Source organism: Drosophila arizonae, chromosome 3 (assembly GCF_054131065.1).
Source record: "Drosophila arizonae isolate 15081-1271.41 chromosome 3, UAZ_ARI_1.0, whole genome shotgun sequence".
NCBI lineage: Eukaryota > Metazoa > Arthropoda > Insecta > Diptera > Drosophilidae > Drosophila > Drosophila arizonae.
This window is the reverse complement of record NC_142923.1, coordinates 31,861,604-31,880,392: the sequence shown is the minus strand read 5'-3', so window position 1 is coordinate 31,880,392 and position 18,789 is coordinate 31,861,604. Positions and strand designations below refer to the sequence as shown.

The 18,789-nt window shown below is 36.8% G+C and overlaps 1 protein-coding gene and 1 pseudogene across 7 annotated transcripts in view; one reads left to right on the top strand and one right to left on the bottom strand.

Annotated features, from left to right (window-relative positions):
* Positions 1-18,789, top strand: part of Ekar (Eye-enriched kainate receptor) — a 107,806-nt gene that overhangs the window by 13,955 nt on the left and 75,062 nt on the right. For 6 of the 7 annotated variants that reach the window (XM_089464213.1, XM_089464212.1, XM_089464210.1 and 3 more), the window contains exons 2-6: positions 15,880-15,968; positions 16,041-16,188; positions 16,244-16,414; positions 17,262-17,501; positions 17,561-17,727. In XM_089464213.1, the coding sequence (XP_089320339.1) occupies positions 15,927-15,968; positions 16,041-16,188; positions 16,244-16,414; positions 17,262-17,501; positions 17,561-17,727 (768 nt within the window). In that variant the 5' untranslated portion in view covers positions 15,880-15,926. The remainder of the gene's footprint in view (positions 1-15,879; positions 15,969-16,040; positions 16,189-16,243; positions 16,415-17,261; positions 17,502-17,560; positions 17,728-18,789) is intronic. The other variant, XM_089464211.1, reaches the window with a different exon arrangement.
* LOC149270089 (uncharacterized) lies at positions 3,558-4,204 on the bottom strand (annotated as a pseudogene).

Here is an 18,789-nt window from a genome sequence, read left to right as displayed (position 1 = left end):
TCACTGCCGCCCATGCGTGTTTATGCTTGTGTGTGTATATGTATGTAATTGTTTGTGTATGTGTGTGTGTGTGTGTGTGAGTGTATGTGTGTGTATGTATGTGTGTGTATGTATGACTGTGTGTGCGTGCGTGTGTGTGTGTGTGTGTGTGTGTGTGTGTGCGTGTTTCTTGTGTAAGCTGATAGATGCGAAAAATTTTTGAAATAGCTATTACTCCAAGGGTTCAGGGGATCTCGTAGTCGAGTAGTCTCGACTAGAGCTTTCTTACTTGTTTTTTTGCACTATGACAAATTCTCATTTCTCTTATCAGCCCTTCAAGCAGCCGTTCTATCTTCACTCATTTCATTGCTGACTATTTCAACCATTTCTCTTCCATTCAGATCATTACTGACTTTTTCAACCATTTCTCTTCCATTTAGCTCATTACTGACTCTTTCAACCATTTCTCTGCCATTCAGATCATTACTGACTCTTTTAGCATTTCTCTTTCATTCAGCACATTACTGTCTCTCTCAACAGTTTCTCTATCATTCAACTCATTACTGTCTCTTGCAACAGTTTTTCAACACATTACTGTCTTTTTCAACAGTTTCTCAATACCTTACTGTCTCTTGCAACAGTTTCTCAATACATTACTGTCTCTTCCAACAGCTTCTCAAAACAATACTGTCTCTTCCAACAGTTTCTCAGAACATTACTGTCTCTTCCAACAGTTTCACTTTCAATATCATTCATATGATCATCACAACATTCCGAATTCAACTGACATACATCCACTCCATCTGGCAACTTCCTCATATCATCATGAGTATGATTGTATTTTCTATTATTTAACTATTTGTTCCTATTATTAATTTTCTAACAATTCAGATGCTTACAACTGTCCTCTAAACTTTAAATTTAACTTTGTTCGAAAGCTTTCTTAATTTTTCAAAAACACAGAGAGATCTTTCAAAAGAAGGATCATAGTACTTTTAACTTGTACATTTGCTTTAAAAACCTTTTTTTTTTTTTTTTTTTTTTTTTTTTTTTTTTTTTCTTTCGTTCATTGTTTATTTATTTATTTTTTGAAACAAATCTCACTTCGGCCATTCTGACATTTACACGTCCTCGTGAGTACAAAGTATAAATGATCAAGGCAAACTAAGTCATTTCATTGACAGAGTTTCCAACATAAAATAATTATAGCAAAGGCATTTTACTAGCTGACTACTCTTACATGAAGATTACTTAGATCATCAGGACAACAGCATACCTAAAATCCTACTGTCAGTGACTACAATAGGATAACACATTAACTCGTGTCCCTAACAGCGCTCTGAGGTATAGTGTCTGATATCCACAGTGTGTCTCATATGTTACGTTCCACTACTCTTCCCACTCACTATTGACGTCTCTTTCAACGCCTTCATTTCTTTCTTCTCAACTCTCCTCACCCTTTAAGACTTTCTTTTACTCATTTACCAAAATAAATTACAAGTGAAATACAAAAAGCTGATTAACATGAACATTTAACCCCTGGCAATCAAAGTAAGGATCGAGCCTCGGCCAAAGAATTGCAACTTATTCACAAAATGAATTCCGTCAGAATCTCTGCGCTGTTCAGCCATATGATACTCACTAATGCATGAGAGATTTATAGAAAATAAGTCAACATTACCCATTCTTCTGCCCTCTATGTACTGCAAATCAAATGAAAACATCTATAAATTAGCACACCATCTTTGTGTCCTGTAAAATATGTTACGTTTAGTTCTTGATGCCTAATTAACAATCAATAAAAACGACAATATTTGTGTCCGTCCAATAATAATAATGGAAATGCTGTATAGCAGCACCGACAGTAATTGTAGTTGGCAAAATGACACTAATGACACCAATGACACCAAAATGAAACTCGACAAACAAACTCGAGAAATAAATGTTGTTTTTTTTCTTTTGAGCTTTATCGAAAGATTTGAAATTTTTATACATTACACATTTTGCACATTCCAGTACTACGACTTGCCTTCAACATATTAAATGAATTACAAACAAATTTTGTACTTAGCTTTTCTCTTAATGAACATTCTGGAACCTCCTGGAATCTCATTCTCCGCATGCAAGCATCCGCACATTACACATGGCGGCGGCGCTCTACTGCTCTACGCACTTTTTTTTTGTCTTTTGTAATTTTTGTGCCACTTTTCACTCTATCTCTCGCTCACTCTCGGTTTCATTGCCAAGCAAGAAAAAAACACACATGCACGAACATGATCCTCCTCGCTGCGCTATTAATTTTTGTGAAGTTGTACCAATTCAAATTGCTCGTCAGATCCGGCTTTTACAAGTTAATCAAATTAACAAATTTTAATTTTATTGTTTCATTGCTTATGTTGAGTCGCGAGCCAGATCCCACTTCTTATGTTGAAGCACTAGTATTCTCTTTACTCATTGTTGAAGCACCAGCGAGTTTCGGCGACGGACAAGTTCTAAACGTTACTGACCTCTTTGTCTCAACTCTTTCTTGTGCTTGCCACCGAACCACACTCAGCGACAGCTGCAAACGCTGTCGCCCAGCTACAACGGGACATTTCTATGCTACAAATCATATTCGACCAATTACAATGCACCAAACGGCTGACGCAATATTCTTATGAAATTACAACAGTCGCGAAATAGCAAGCAGCTCCCATTTCACATACTGACCACCAAATACTCTCAATAACTTCACTATGCAAGTTGCGATCATGTGTGACCAAAACAACCACCATACTCTGTAATAGAGCATTCTTTGTTCAAGGGCATCGAACACACAGGCTCAACTCACACTCACACAAGTGCGAAGGCACGCAAAAAGGGAAATAGGCAAGTAGGTAGAAAGCGCAATTACAGTGCTCGCCAATATATTAGCACTACTTGCGCTTCAACATATATATAATTATAATTAAGTATTTTATTCAAATTTTAACCGAAAAAATTGTATCCGGGTACACTAATATGTTTATTAAATGCTTTACAATATATTGGCTAGTGGACTATAAAAACTTCAAGTGGAAATGAAATACGCATGTCGAAACATCAGCTCACGTGCAAAATTTCAGCATTCTAGGTTTATATCTTTTGGAGATAGTTTTATCCAATTTGCCACGCCCCTAAAGGGCGGAGATATATCCACCATAGCTTGTGATCTTGGGTGGTCGGCGCGGACCTACATACCAAATTTCAGCTTTCTAGCTCTTCAACAAACATGATTTCTGGTATATCGAAAAATGCATTTTCCGATTTGTCACGCCCCTAGTGGGCGGATCGGAAACTTTATAAATCGGAGATAAACTTGAGTATGTGCACCAAATTTAAAGTCTCTAGCTTCAATAGCGCCGAAGTAGATTGTGTTCATACGGACAGACGGATGGACAGCAAGACGGACATTGCACTTTCGTGAATGAGTATAAATACACCTTTTTTCTGTTTTTCGAAATTTCGGTTCAGTACGGTTTTATAAAGGAACAAGGATTTATTGCAGATATTTAACAAATGTACTTAAGGGCAAAAAAAATTACTGATAGTTCTCTGGATATTTATAAAAACTTAGTTTTTAATTTGGATATACTTAAACTATTAAACATTATTAAATTTTGTAAATTTTTTAATTAAAAGGAAATTGAAAAAAAAAATGTTTTTTCTTGTTGAAACAAAAGACCATTTTTCATTTCCCGCACATTACTTGTGAGAGTCCTGTACACTTTGGGTACTTGCACCCCAGAAAGGCCAATGTCCGAATTCATCCACCGATTTGGCACGCGTAGAGTAGGACCTCATTGTTTTAGTTTTTGCTGTAATTCGTTTTGGAGCATAGAACTTATTTTTCCTCTTGTTGATTTGGTATCAATTTTTATCGGCACCTCTGCAATATTTACCCAAAAGTCGCCTTATGAACGTGTTTCATAAAATCCAAGCATTACTTCTTAGTAAAATTTTATGTCTTCCGATCATGCTGTCGATCAGATCAACACCTCCCATATAGCTCTTGTATTGAGCTACTGCAAGCGGTCGGTCAATCTCTACGTATTCCTTTTGGGCTTTGTTGAATCGACATGCTTTGTCCAGCATAGTTGGATACCAATGATACGACTTTATTACCCACCCATGATGTTACTGATATGTCAACTCCGTCAGAATCAGCGGCATATTCGACAATTCTACAATACAATACAATAAATGGTCAAATATCCATCAAAAATAAATTTAAACTTCCATTGGGGTCTTATTGGCGAATGTACAAATTGGTTTCATTTGAAATATGCTCAAAAAGGTGTTCTGGAAACAGATATGAAAAGAATTGTATGGGCTCCGAAAGCTTCATTACATCAGGAGGCAAGGCAGTACTTACGGGAAACCGCAGATGACACTCATTCGAAAGTAAGTTGCGTTGTCTCTATAGCAGAGATCTTTTTAGGTTGATATTGCTATTTGAAGCAATGGTTACATCAACGTCAGCACGTTCATCTTGGTCATCAATGTCTTTTTCCTCCGTACCATGGAAACCTTCTCTGTCTGGTTCGAAATCACTTTCCTCATTGGCAGAAAAATCGTCCTCGCTCTCCAAGCTATTAAAAATCTTGCGATTTCTGAAAGGCGTCATCCCTTTGCGGACATTATTCCTAAGTAAGAAATACTGGGGACAAAATTATATCTGTAGGTTGGCCTCAAAGAGGAACATAAAGCACATAAGACAATCCAAAACAAATTCCGATGACTCATAGCAACACACAATTACACAAAACAACTAAAGAAGTATAAAGTAACATATAAAACATAAGCACAATAAACGGTTTGTTGCAAAAATGCAACAAAATTGAGAGTGCAAAATATAACTCCTAATAGTACTTTGTTGTATATCTACAACATACCGATATTCAAGAGTTACTTACTCCAAAATTTTTATGTATGCTTATATGCAATTTCGGTTTTTTTTTTTTAAATTTCCAAAGCACATATATATTGTTCTCAGTGAGAGTTAACAGACGTGTTTACTATTGTGCTCTTCAATTATTCTTGTTTTCTTAGTTAATTATTCTTATTAAATTTCACATAATTGCGGTTCGGTTGTATATAGCAAATATCTATATTTTCCTGTGCAAGGTTTGATCCGTTGTTCAATGTGTTTTTAATAATTTGCTTTTTTAATTTGTGAAGCTTTGTGTGCAGTGTCGGTTCATTAGTTTCATTATTTGCATTTCTGCTTTAGTGTTTCTATTTGTTGGCGCTCTCCCCAGTTCACTCTTTCTAAGTTTGTGTGAGTGTGTGCATAAGTTGCTCTCACTATCTACGGTTGTTGTATTTGCCTCTCTTGAATCTTTGATTTTTGTGGTGTGCAAGTATACTCTCTCGCTGAGGACTTTTGATCTGCTCTGTAACGGCTGTTTTTGTTGTTGACTCGCTCTCTCAACATATATTTTCGTTGCGCTCTGTAACGGCTGTTTGTTGTTGGACTCGCTCTCAACACATTTATACCTCTGTTGGTTTTTACATTTCTGTTTACATTCAGTAATTTTGTGATCTATCCCAATTGCCAATATGATTTGCTGCAAAAAAGCTTGCACTTTCAGGCAAACAGTTGATTCTGCACAAGCGCAATTTATAAGTTGCTGGCTGTGTGATAACATGATGCATACTAAGTGTGCAGGTCTTACTGGGCGTGAATATGACAAGATTATGTCTACTTCTAAAGCTGGTAGTGGAGGCATACGCTGGTCTTGTCCGATTTGCTTGGAAAAACAAATAAACTTTTCTAAAATGTATAGTGCTGTGAGGGCTCAATTTTTAAAACTGAAGAAGATTTCTATGCAGTTGACCAGTGACATGGCTGCTGCTGAGGAAATCTTAAATCAGTACGGCTTTGAAAGTCCTCTCTCTCAATTGGATACTCCTTTGTTGTCGATAACTCCTTCTGTAATAGTACCGTCACCTAATTCGCTTGCTCCTCCCTCACCTTGCGCTTCTGTTTTGTCGTCGGCTCCCAATTCTCTAGATCCTCCTTCACCTTGTCCCATATCTGTTTCTCCTATTGAGGCTTCTATTGAAACTCAAGCCCCTGTCCCAAATTTGGATGTTACTTCTATTGTTGCTCAAACAAAGAGTGACAATAAGTCAGCCTCTCAGAGCATTACCTTATCTGTTGTCTCTCCTAGAAAGCAAGTTTTCTTATCTAGGCTTTCATCTGACACTACCATTGAGGCAGTATCGGCTTTTATCTCAAATAAGATTCCGGCTAATGTTTTTATATCGAAGTTTAGTTTTGCGACACCGCGTGAAATTGCTTCGTTCAAAATCAATGTGCCTGTAGAATACTTTAAAACCCTTTGTGATCCTAATTTCTGGCCACCTCATGTAGTTGTTCATGAATTTAAACCCAAAAATCGTAACAGATCGATGCCCATTTCAGTAAATTTACCTTCGGTGCAATCTTCATCAAACGTTGTACCAAAAAACTAAATTACTTACAAACCTCTTCTCAGCTGTCCCTGATTTATCAAAATGTACGTGGCTTAAACTCAAAACTTAAAAGTCTTTTCTTGCATAGTTTCAGTGTACAATATGATATTATCGCTTTCACTGAAACATGGCTAAGTAGTAATATTCATAATAGTGAAATTCTTTCAAGTAATTTCACTATTTATCGACTCGACCGTTCGTCGCGCAGAGGTGGTGGGGTGTTAATTGCGGTTAAGTCCATTATCCACTCTGAATTGTTTACCTTTTCGTCCCTTCATGATGTGGAGATTATAGCGGTTAAATTAACTCTCCCATCGTGCTCATTATACATCACATGTTCTTATATCCCTCCCTCTTCTGATGTACAAGTTTATGCTCACCACATAAATTGTATTAAACAAGTTAATGAACATGTAAATGATAGAGATTGTCTTCTTGTGTTGGGTGATTTTAATATTCCGAGCACTTCTTGGTCTTCAACTTGTAATGCAAATTACTTTATTCCGACAATTGATCACTATCTTTTTGATGAATTGTTTAACCTGTCTATGTTTCAGATGAACTCTATTTCTAACCATCTTAATCGCACTCTTGATCTTGTGTTTGTTAATCATGATTCGCTCATTAATGTCGCGAGATCAACTCCTTTCTCCTTACCTGAGGATATATATCACCCCACTTTAGAGGTTTTATTAACTATCGATAATCCTCCCTCTACTACACCAATGCCTTCTAAACTTAGTCGCTGTTATCGTAAATGCAATTTCGTTTTGCTTAACGAACTAATTAATTCAACAGACTGGTCTATTTTATATGAATCGGTTGATATTAATTTAGCAGCATCGTTTTTTTATTCTACCTTAAACTCTATTCTGGATGTTTGTGTCCCTCTCCGCCGTATTTCGCCAGTTTCAAATAAGCCACCTTGGTTCACCAAAACTCTTTCGAACTTGAGAAACATTAAAACTAAATGTTTTAAAAATTACAAAAAGTCTGGTTCAAGTATTGACTGGTCCAAATATTCCATTGCCAAGTCAAACTTCAATCTTATAAATTCTAGCTGTTATGAGAATTAAATTACACGTTGCAAACGTCAGTTTACTCGAGATCCCAAACAATTTTTCTCATTTGTAAACTCGAAGCGTAAATCCTCTGGCTTGCCGTCCTCATTTGTCCTTGGAGGTGAAAAAACATGCAATGATCAGGATTCCTCTGATCTATTTGCTGATTTTTTTCAATCCACTTATTCTTCTCCTGATCTCTACAGCAACTCATATCCTTATTCTCTTCCTGAATATGGATCTATAAATACTCCCAAAGTTACTGCATCCTCTCTGGCTGCAGCCATTAGGACATTGAAATCATCTTTCTCTCCTGGTGCTGATAATATTCCTAGTTGTGTGATTAAAGAGTGCAGTGTTTCTCTTCAGTCACAATTACTAAAATTGTTTAACTTGTCCTTGGATACTTCTGTGTTCCCTTCAATTTGGAAAGAATCTTTTATCATTCCCTTATATAAAAAAGGTGGAAGATCTGATATTTCCAATTATAGAGGCATCGCGAAATTATCTGCTATTCCGAAGTTATTTGAGTAAATCATAACATCGGCCTTGCAGCATTTTTGCAAATCGATTATTCAACCATCTCAACATGGTTTTGTTCAAAATCGATCTACGTCCTCTAATTTACTTGAGTTCACTTCGCTTGTTAATGACAGCTTTTCCAAAAAAATGCAAACCGATGTTATTTATACGGACTTCAGTAAAGCATTTGACTCAGTACATCATCACATACTAATTCTTAAGCTTGAACGCTTAGGATTTTCACCCAGTCTTGTCTCTTGGATTTCATCCTATTTAACGGGTAGAACCCAAAGAGTCTTGCTGAGAACAGCTATGTCTAAACTTATCTTTGTTTCGTCTGGTGTACCTCAGGGTAGCCATTTGGGCCCATTGCTCTTTTCCCTTTTTATAAACGACCTTCCTAGTTGTATCTCGTACTCCACTATATTTATGTATGCTGATGATGTAAAACTTTGCCTTCCATACTCCAGGGCAAATGGACATCTTCACCTTCAAGATGACCTAAATGCATTTCAACTTTGGTGTGTGGCAAACCAGCTTGACCTAAATTGCTCAAAGTGTATGACAATGACCTTCAGTCGTACCGTTCCTCTAATTGTTGATTATAAAATTAGCAATATTTCCTTACGACGCATCTTTACAGTCAAAGATCTTGGTGTGTTCTTTGACTGTAAACTTAACTTTAATCTTCATATTTCTACCATCATTAATGAAGCCAAAAGTGTGCTTGGCTTTATTAAACGTTGGTCTAAGGAATTTAAAGATCCTTTTATTACCAAGCGCTTATTTACTTCGCTTGTGCGTCCTATTCTAGAGTATTGCTCTGTCGTATGGTCTCCGCAACATAAACTGTATCAGGATCGTATCGAATCGGTCCAAAAACAGTTTCTTCTCTTTGCCTTAAGAGACCTTAGATGGGACAGTAATTTACGATTACCGTCTTATCATAGTAGGCTCCAGCTAATTGATCTTCCATCGCTAACCAATCGCAGAACAATTTTAGGAATTGTTTTTCTGCATAAATTGATTAGTGGTGATATTGATTCGTCCTCTTTGTTGGGTCGTCTAAATTTTTTGGTTCCGTCCCGAGCAACTAGACACTATCGTCCGCTTCATTTACCTGTGTGCACTAGGGATTATTCTTTGCACAGTGCGTTTCATGTTCTTTGTGTTAATTTTAATAAATATTATCACGTTTTTTCCTTAGAGCTCTCTCCTCCTAAAATAAAAAGTGTACTATCAGCTTATCTTAGGGAAATCACTCACAATGCCCAGGCATAAGCATTGGCATACGTTTTTGCTGCTAATGTTGTGTTAGTGATTTCTCAATTCTATTCTTATACTCTATTTTTGGCTCTTCCCTTTCTCTTTTCTTTTTATTATTTCTTATTCTTTTTATTAACTTTTCTTGCAACTTCTTTTATTACCGTCCTTTTTCTTTTTCTATACTTTATCTCTTCTTATTTTCTTTTTTTTCTTTTTTTTATTATTGTTTTTTTTTAAACTTTTATTTATTTATTTTTTTTTTATATTATTATTATTATTATTTTATTTTTTATTCTTATTATTATTTTAAGAATTATTTTAATTATGCTAGATATTGTTAATAACCAACATTTTAATATTTTATTTTTTTAAGTTTCTTACTAACACTTTCTTTTCATAGCTTCAATAGTATCACTGACCATATTTGGCTGTGAGACGTGGGCATAGCCGGCCGGACTGGCAAATAAAATACCCCCATCGGGTTGGTGTTACTATTTGAAATTATATCGTGTACTTTGTATAGGCTTTTTTAAATTAAAATTGACTCTCGTTTTTGTCAATAGCTTTAAGAAATAAATAAATAAATAAATAAATAAACACGTCTCTAGTGCTTGAAATACGCCTTTTACAAAGGGGATGGTGAGGGGGTGGATATAGGGGTGGGGGGTAAATTTTGATAAAAACCGAAATTATATAAAATATAAATCTACATTTAAAATTTTGAAGCTCTAGCTCTAAAGGTGTAGGAGATATAATTAAATAACTAGCTTTTGATAAAGTTTTTAATCGATAATGAAATATCGTGAGTAGTTATCGATATATAAAGAAAAACTTGATATGCGTGTGATATACACGGACCTAGGAAACAAAATGTCTCTAGCTCTTATATCTTCTGAGATCGACGCGTTCATACACACGGACGGACAGACGGACGGACAGACGGACGGACAGACAGACAGGGCCAAATCGACTCCGCTCGTCGCCCTGATCAAGAATATATATACTTTGTGGGGTCTGCCACGCCTCCTTCTGCCTGTTAGATACATTTAACAAAACCATCATACCCTGATTTCCCATTTTCAATGGGTTCAGGGTATAACAAGGCCATATAAAGGATTAAGATCGAAATCAGCTTCAGTTATCCGCTCACATCTCTTAAAACCCAGACACGATGATGTCAAACTGAATGAATATACATCAAACAAGTAACAAGACTCTCAGTTCGATTTAATCAGTCAAGCAGAGCAGTCGTGTCCACGCTTATCTCACTTAACTTGTAAAACGAACAACTCAAAACAAAACACAAAAAACTTACAAATACAAAACCACAGTGCGAAACATTTTACTGCTAACTATCTAACGGGAAAACTGCAGCATGCGAGAACCGCCAGACCTGCATAGCAGGTCAAGTACCCTACAATTTAGAATTGATAAAACAAAAACTCTTACCAATACATGTATCGGCCCCAAATACCTAATAATGAAACGCACCGACGAAAACAAAACACTCGAAAACGTTTCGCCATTCCAAATTAAAACAAGTAAGAAAGCTCTAGTCGAGACTGCTCGACTACGAGATCCCCTGAACCCTTGGAGCAATAGATATTTCAATAATTTTTCGCGTCTTTCAGCTTACACAAGAAACACGCACACACACACACAGGCACGTACGCACACACAGGCATACATACACACACACGCATACACACACAAACGCATACACATACACATACACACACACATACATACATATACACACACAAGCATAAACACGCATGGGCGGCAGTGTGCGCTTACTATGAGAACTTAATTGTTTAATAACTTTTTTTATGGACGTACGATCTTCATGAAACTTTCAGATTATGATTATAACATGGATATGCATGTAATTGCCAAAGCACAAGTCTCTAGTATTTGAAATACGCTTTTTACAAAAGTGAAGGTGAGGGGGTGAATTTAAGGGTGGGGGGTAAATTTTAACAAAAACCGAAATTATATAAATTGCATGTAAGCTTACATCAAAAATTTGGAGACTCTAGCAATAAAGGTTTAGAAGATATAATTTTATAACTGGTTTTCGATAAGGCTTTTTATCGATAAAAAAAGATCGGGATGAGTTATCGAATTTTAATGATAAACTTGATATGCGCGCTGTAATTACGGACATTTAAAAAAAAATTTGAAGTCTCTAGCTCTTATATCTTCTGAAATCGACGCGTTCATACATACGGACAGACGGACAGACGGACAGACAGACGGACAGGGCCAAATCAACTCAGCTCGTCACCCTGATCAAGAATATATATACTTTGTGGGGTCTGCCACGCCTCCTTCTCCCTGTTACATACATTTCAACAAAACCATTATACCCTGATTTCCCATTTTCAATGGGTTCAGGGTATAAAAACTATAGACAACCTGTGCAGTGGTGAAGTGGAAGAGTGCAAACTCTTAAGAAACGAATCGTACGAAATTAAAACAAAATCTATGTCACAAGCCATGAAACTCATACAACTCATCGCATTAAACATTAAAACAAATGTAGAAGTGTCTGAACACAATACACGAACCATTCAAAAGGTGTCATATATTGTAACAATCTCCGCGAGGTTCTAGAAGATGTAATACTTCAAGAACTCAAACAAGGCAAAGTTATCGAAGTTAAAAAAATACTAAAACGACAACAAGATAAACCACAAGAAACCGGCTTAATAATCCTCACTTTCGGCACAATTGACCTACCAACAGACATTAAAATTGACTATCAAAAAGTCAACATACGCCCGTACATTCCACTACCCTATCGCTGCCGCAATTGTGGCCGAATTGGACACCCAACTAAATTTTGTAAAAGCGAAAAAATATGCCTAGACTGCGGAACCACCGAACATAAGAAAACAGAAGAAGAGAAATGCACCAACACCAAAACCTGCATAAACAGCACAGCATTTTTGACCCCAAATGCCCCACCCTTATTAAAAACAAAGAAATTCAAGCCATACGTACAATCGAAAAAACAACAATTAAAGAAGCTCTACAAATATACAATGAAAGACACAGACTTCAGCAATAATCCTACGCCGCAACAACTAAATTACCAACCCAACAAAACCATGCGCAGCAACCCCAAAGAAAGCTCGTACAATACGGAGAAGACTCCAACTTGAGCGCGTCAGCATCAACAAAAGCTCAAGCCACAAAATTAGGCACATCACCTTAATTAAGCTCCCAATTAATCAACGAATCTAGAATAAAAAAAAAACAACAATACTCCAACACTAGCAACTACTCTTAAATCTAAAAACACGAAAAAAACTACAATAAGCAACATTAAGGCAACACACAATTCAACCAGTATAGATAACGATACCGACATGATTACTGAAGACATTTTAGAATAACAACTTCTATCCTGGCACACTGTCGCGGGCCGAGACGCGGGCGCCCAATGGGCATGAGCAGCGATCATGCGTGTTGCTCGACATCCGCCCCCGGCCCCCGACAGTGTGCAAAAATCAATGCGTCGCAACGATTCATTGCCATTTAACAGCAAGAAGGCAGTGCGGTGAAAAAAGAAAAAGTACAAAAATATCCATTCTGATCTCCCTAACAAAAAATAAAAATAAATAAATAAATAAATAAAAAAAAAAAAAAACACCTTAATCTTAAGTTATGGTTAAGATAATACAATGGAATTGTCACGGCTACCTCAACAATTACGATCAGTTACAACTATTAATTAAAAAATTCTCCCCACAGTTCTTGGTGTAGATGGAGTATTTAATTGGGGTAGGAACTGTTGAGGTGGGTTTGAAGTGAGTTTCTTGAAGGCTTAATATTCTTCAAGAAACTCACTTCAAACCCACCTCAAGAGTTCCTACCCCAATTAACTACTCCATCTACACCAAGAACTCATCCACGATCGCTTCCGGAGGCGTGGCTCTGCTCATTCACAACAATCTAGAACAAATAAGTGATCCCACTTAGTCAAGATTTTGACTCTATCGAAGTTGAAATTCTATCTAAAATCCCATCCAAAATAATCTCATGCTATATACCGCCCCAAACAAAATTTACCACATCCCAGCTAGAACTTTTCCTTTTAAACACAAATAAGCCAAAAATAATAACTGGTGACTTCAACAGCTGGCACCAAATGTGGGGTTCAAAAACCAACAACAAAATAGGCAAAACGCTAGCCAGCTTTATAACTTCCTCCAACCTTATCCTTCTCAATGACGGCATCCCAACACACCTCAGTACACACAACACACTCACTCACCTAGACCTCACCCTCTGCTCCCCCGAACTAGTGCTCGAAAGCAGCTGGGAAGTGTCTGAAGACCTCCACGGTAGCGACCACGCGCCCATAATTATCAAACTATTCGCGGCAAATCCCACCGACAGACCCAATTACAGACCACGATTCAAAACTGACAGCGCAGACTGGCTTCTGTTCTCAAAATACACCCAAAAACTTACCGAAACTATTCCAATTAGTAAAAATATAAACAAAGAAACAACATTCAAAAAATCATTCGCACCGCAGCTCATCTTGCAATCCCCCAATCAACCCTCCAAAAACACCCACAAAACGTTTCCTGGTGAAACAATCAACTACAACTGCTACGCAACAACAAGGTACGATCGTGGAGAAAACTAAAACGCAACATTAACACAGAAAACATAATTAAGTACAAACATGACAATGCCATATTCCGACGCACCTTAAAAATAGCAAAAACAGCAAGCATAAACACTTTTACAGCACAAATCAATTCACAAACCTCATCTCAAAAAAATGTGGCCAACATTCGGCGCTTTTGTGGCCTCAATCCCTCCAAAAACATCCACTGCATCCTCAACCCAATCTCATCCCAGCACACCACCGACAGATCGGAAATCGCAAACATCTTTTGCAAAAACTGGTCAGACGCAGCCAACGACAACAATTTCCCTACAACCTGTTCTTCAGCTAAACGCACTACATTAACATTAAAGCCCACACCACAAATGACAAAAAAGCATTAGCCATAGAAAATGACATTTCACTACTAGAATTCAATGCAGCAATCAATTCACTAACTGGCAAAACACCTGCCCAAGACAGAATCAACTATGTGATGATAAAGAACATAGACGTCAAAACTAAGACCCGCATAACCCATCTCCAAAACTTAATCCTTAAAAATTTCATTCCTCAATCGTATAAGACTAGCATAATTATCCCAATACTCAAACCATCCTCCCTAAAAATCCGAGTTAAACTCTTACCGACCAATTTCATTAAATCCCTGCTTATCCAAAGTCCTTGATAAAATTGTTGCAAAAAGACTGTGGTGGTTTGTCAACAACAGCAAACTCTTACACAGCAGTCAAGTCGGCTTCAAAAAAGGCAAATCTACTATAGATAGTTTACTTTTTCTAGACCATCTTATATGTAGAACGCTCTCGAAAAGAAAACACGCATCAATCGTCTCCCTTGACTTCACAAAATCATTTGACAGAATAGGACTACACACGATACTCGACCAACTCAAAACATGGAAAATCGGACCCAATATCTTCAACTATATAAACAAGTAAGAAAGCTCTAGTCGAGACTGCTCGACTACGAGATCCCCTGAACCCTTGGAGCAATAGATATTTCAATAATTTTTCGCGTCTTTCAGCTTACACAAGAAACACGCACACACAAACACACACAGGCATACAGACACAAACGCATACACACTCACATGCACACACACATACACAAACACATACATACACATACACAAACACATACACAAACACATACATACACATACACAAACACATACACACACATGCACAAACACATACACACACAAGCACCCACGCATAAACACGCATGGGCTGCAGAGAGCGCTTACTATGAGAACTTAATTGATTAATAACTTTTTTTGTGGAAGTACGATCTTCATGAAACTTTCAGATTATGATTATAACATGGATATGCATGTAATAACCAAAGCACAAGTCTCTAGTATTTGAAATACGCTTTTTACAAAAGCCAGGCTGAGGGGGTGAATTTAAGGGTGGGGGGTAAATTTTAACAAAAACCGAAATTGTATAAATTGCATATAAGCATACATTAAAAATTTGGAGACTCTAGCAATAAAGGTGTAGTAGATATAATTTTATAACTAGTTTTCGATAAGGTTTTTTATCGAGAAAAAAAGATCGGGATGAGTTATCGATTTTTAATGATAAACTTGATATGCGCGCTGTAATTACGGACATTTTAAAATTTGAAGTCTCTAGCTCTTATATCTTCTGAAATCGACGCGTTCATACACACGGACAGACGGACGGACGGACGGACGGACAGATAGACGGACAGGGCCAAATCGACTCCGCTCGTCGCCCTGATCAAGAATATATATACTTTGTGGGGTCTGCCACGCCTCCTTCTGCCTGTTACATACTTTTAACAAAACCATTATACCCTGATTTCCCATTGAAAATGGGTTCAGGGTATAAAAAGATCGGTATTGATTGTGTCCTATAACGTATACATCAACTCGAGAAGAAACACTGGATCATGAGCTTTTTACATCGATATAAACTTGTTATGAAATGGAACGCTGGAAAAGAATTTTCAACACAGGGTATTTTCAAGTAAGTATTGTCAACTACAGTTTTATTCTTCATAGTCTATTTCCATTGTATTTGTATGGCTTCTCTTTACAGAACCTTATTAAAACTAGTCAGTGCATAAAAGTACAAATTAATTTTTGTGTATTTGTGTGCATTGCTATTATAATGATTTCTTTGACAAGAATTCTTCTAAGTCTTAATCTTATTACCTACGTTAGCTCAAACTCGGAAATAAAAATTGGTAGGTATAGTTTTGTACATGTATGTAAGGAAAAATAATAATTAACCGTTGTAAGTAATTAAAGGTGCCCTGTTTCCAACAATTTCCAAGCAAAGAAGTGATCCAGAAGTGGCCTTCCAATATGCTGTTCATAGGGTAAATAATGACAAAAGTCTTCTACCTGATCTGAAGCTCATACACAATATTCAGTACATCGGTAAGGACTCATTTCAGACTGTTCAAAAAGGTAAATACATGTAATATATATTAACAGAGTGAACTTGTTATGCCCTGAACCCATTGAAAATGGGAAATCAGGGTAGAATGGTTTTGTGAAAAGTATGTAACAGGCAGAAGGAATCATCGCAGACCCCATAAAGTATATATATTCTTGATCAGGACGACGAGCTGAGTCGATATAGCCCTGCCCGTCTGTCCGTCCGTCCGTCCGTCCGTATGAGCAAAAGGTTCTCAGAAGATATAAGAGCTAGAGAGCTGAAATTTGGCATGCATACTCGTGTATACCATAGGCAGTACGAGTTTGCTTTATTTTTTCGATAACTCATCCGATAACTTTTATATCGAGAATAATCGAAAAATCGACTTGGTTTTTTCAGCCTAGTTAGAACACTTTTAAACCTGGAGACTTCAAATTTGCATTGTATATAGAGTTAATGGACACAAAGATTTTGTAATTTACAGATTTTGGATACCACGCCCCCTTCGCCACCAATTTAAAAAAAAAAAAAAACGCATTTAAAGTACTAGAGACTTGTGCTTTGGAATGTACACACATTTTAACCATATGATTACGCTCTGAAAGTTATTAAGATCGTATGTCTACAAAAGAAATTATTCAACAAATAAATTCTCATAATTTTGCCCACACTGCAGCGCAGCCCAAGCGCAGTCGCTGCTTACTGCGCAGTTAGCAGAGCGTGTGTATGTATGTGTACATAGAAGAAGTGCAGAATGATTAGAATATCAGCTTGGAGGGTTCAGGGTATCTCCTAGTCGAGCAGTCTCGACTGGAGCCTTTTTACTTGTTTTTATTGTATTATATTAAATTTATACTTTACTTTTAAACTAAATAGTTTGCAATCTTATTGAATATGGGGTTCAGGCTCTATTTAGTCCAACGGATTCCCTGTTGGCCACTCATATTAATTCAATATGTGATGATCTGGATATACCAGACATAGGAATTGGAAGATCCGCTCAAGAATTTTCTATAAATGTTCATCCATCGCAACAATATATAAATCAAGCTTTCATTGATGTCATTCGATATTTAAATTGGACAAGGTTTGGTATTTTATATGAAAAGGACCACGGTAAGAGCATAATATATTTTATTGAAATAATTTTAGAGTATAAAGTTTTTATTCTTCAGGAATATTAATATTAAATGAATTTTCGCGGTCAATTCAAGCAGAACTGCATATCCGACAAGCATCGTCTGGTTCGTACTTGACTGTTCTTAACGAATTTAAAAGCAACGAAATTCATAATATTCTGATTGACACAAACTCCGCTGGAATTTCAATTTTATTAAAAAATGTAACTTCCATATTTTAAAAAGTTTATATATCGTATATACTTAAAGTAAACAAACATTAGATCTCTTCAGAAATTAATAGACCGCTTATAGCGCTTACTTATAGCGCAAACCACAAACCCATATTTGCTCGGGCTCTTTCCTTTTAGGTTTAGGCACTGACCAGAGAACACATAGACTAGACATGTAGAACAAACTTTTTCAACACCGAAAAAATGCGCTGAACGGACCGGACAACTTCGTATTTGGTCGGCTCGGTCTTCTGAGGCTCAAGCAGTAAAAATAAGGCAAGACAAAATCAGTGTGCTGCGACTGCTGCCACGAAATGCACGCATTACTAAATGAAGCACGGCTATTCGCTCTTTTTCCCTTACTCACTCTCTCCCTCTCTTTATGCTCTCTCTCTCTCTCTCTATATGGTCTCTCAAATAGCAGCAGCGCACAGAAATTGAATATTGTTCTCGACGATCCCAGCTCTTTCCTCTTGAGTGAAGGGTATACCGAAATTATAAAAGCATTTGTCACGCTCATGCAAACAAAATGTAAGCGTTTCGATGGTTATTCGTGGGAAGGGTATGAAAGCGTTGATACGCATAAACAATATTATTTCGCGACGGGCAAGTACACACACACTTGTAGTCCCTTGCTAAATGTATGAGCATTTGTGACCTGCGTGCGTTACTCTTGCTGCTTGTAGCAATTTTAAAGCCCAGCATTTGCATTTGGTCGGTCTTACGGACTGTCATAACCACTTTAAACAGATGTACTATGTATGAACATACATACATATGTACATAAGTACATTTATATATTATTATTGCTAATCATGTTTATAAATGTGTTTATATCCGTAAATAATTATATATAATTAAAATTATTTTACACACATTTTTAACCGAAAAAATTATCGTAAAACACTACTAACTTTATTAAATGCTTTGCAATACATATGTATATGAAATACACATGTCATATTATACTCAAGCTTTACTCATTATTGTCAAAAATTTCTAATTAAGTCATAATGGCCCATTTGATAGTCACCCTACGATTCAAATCATACA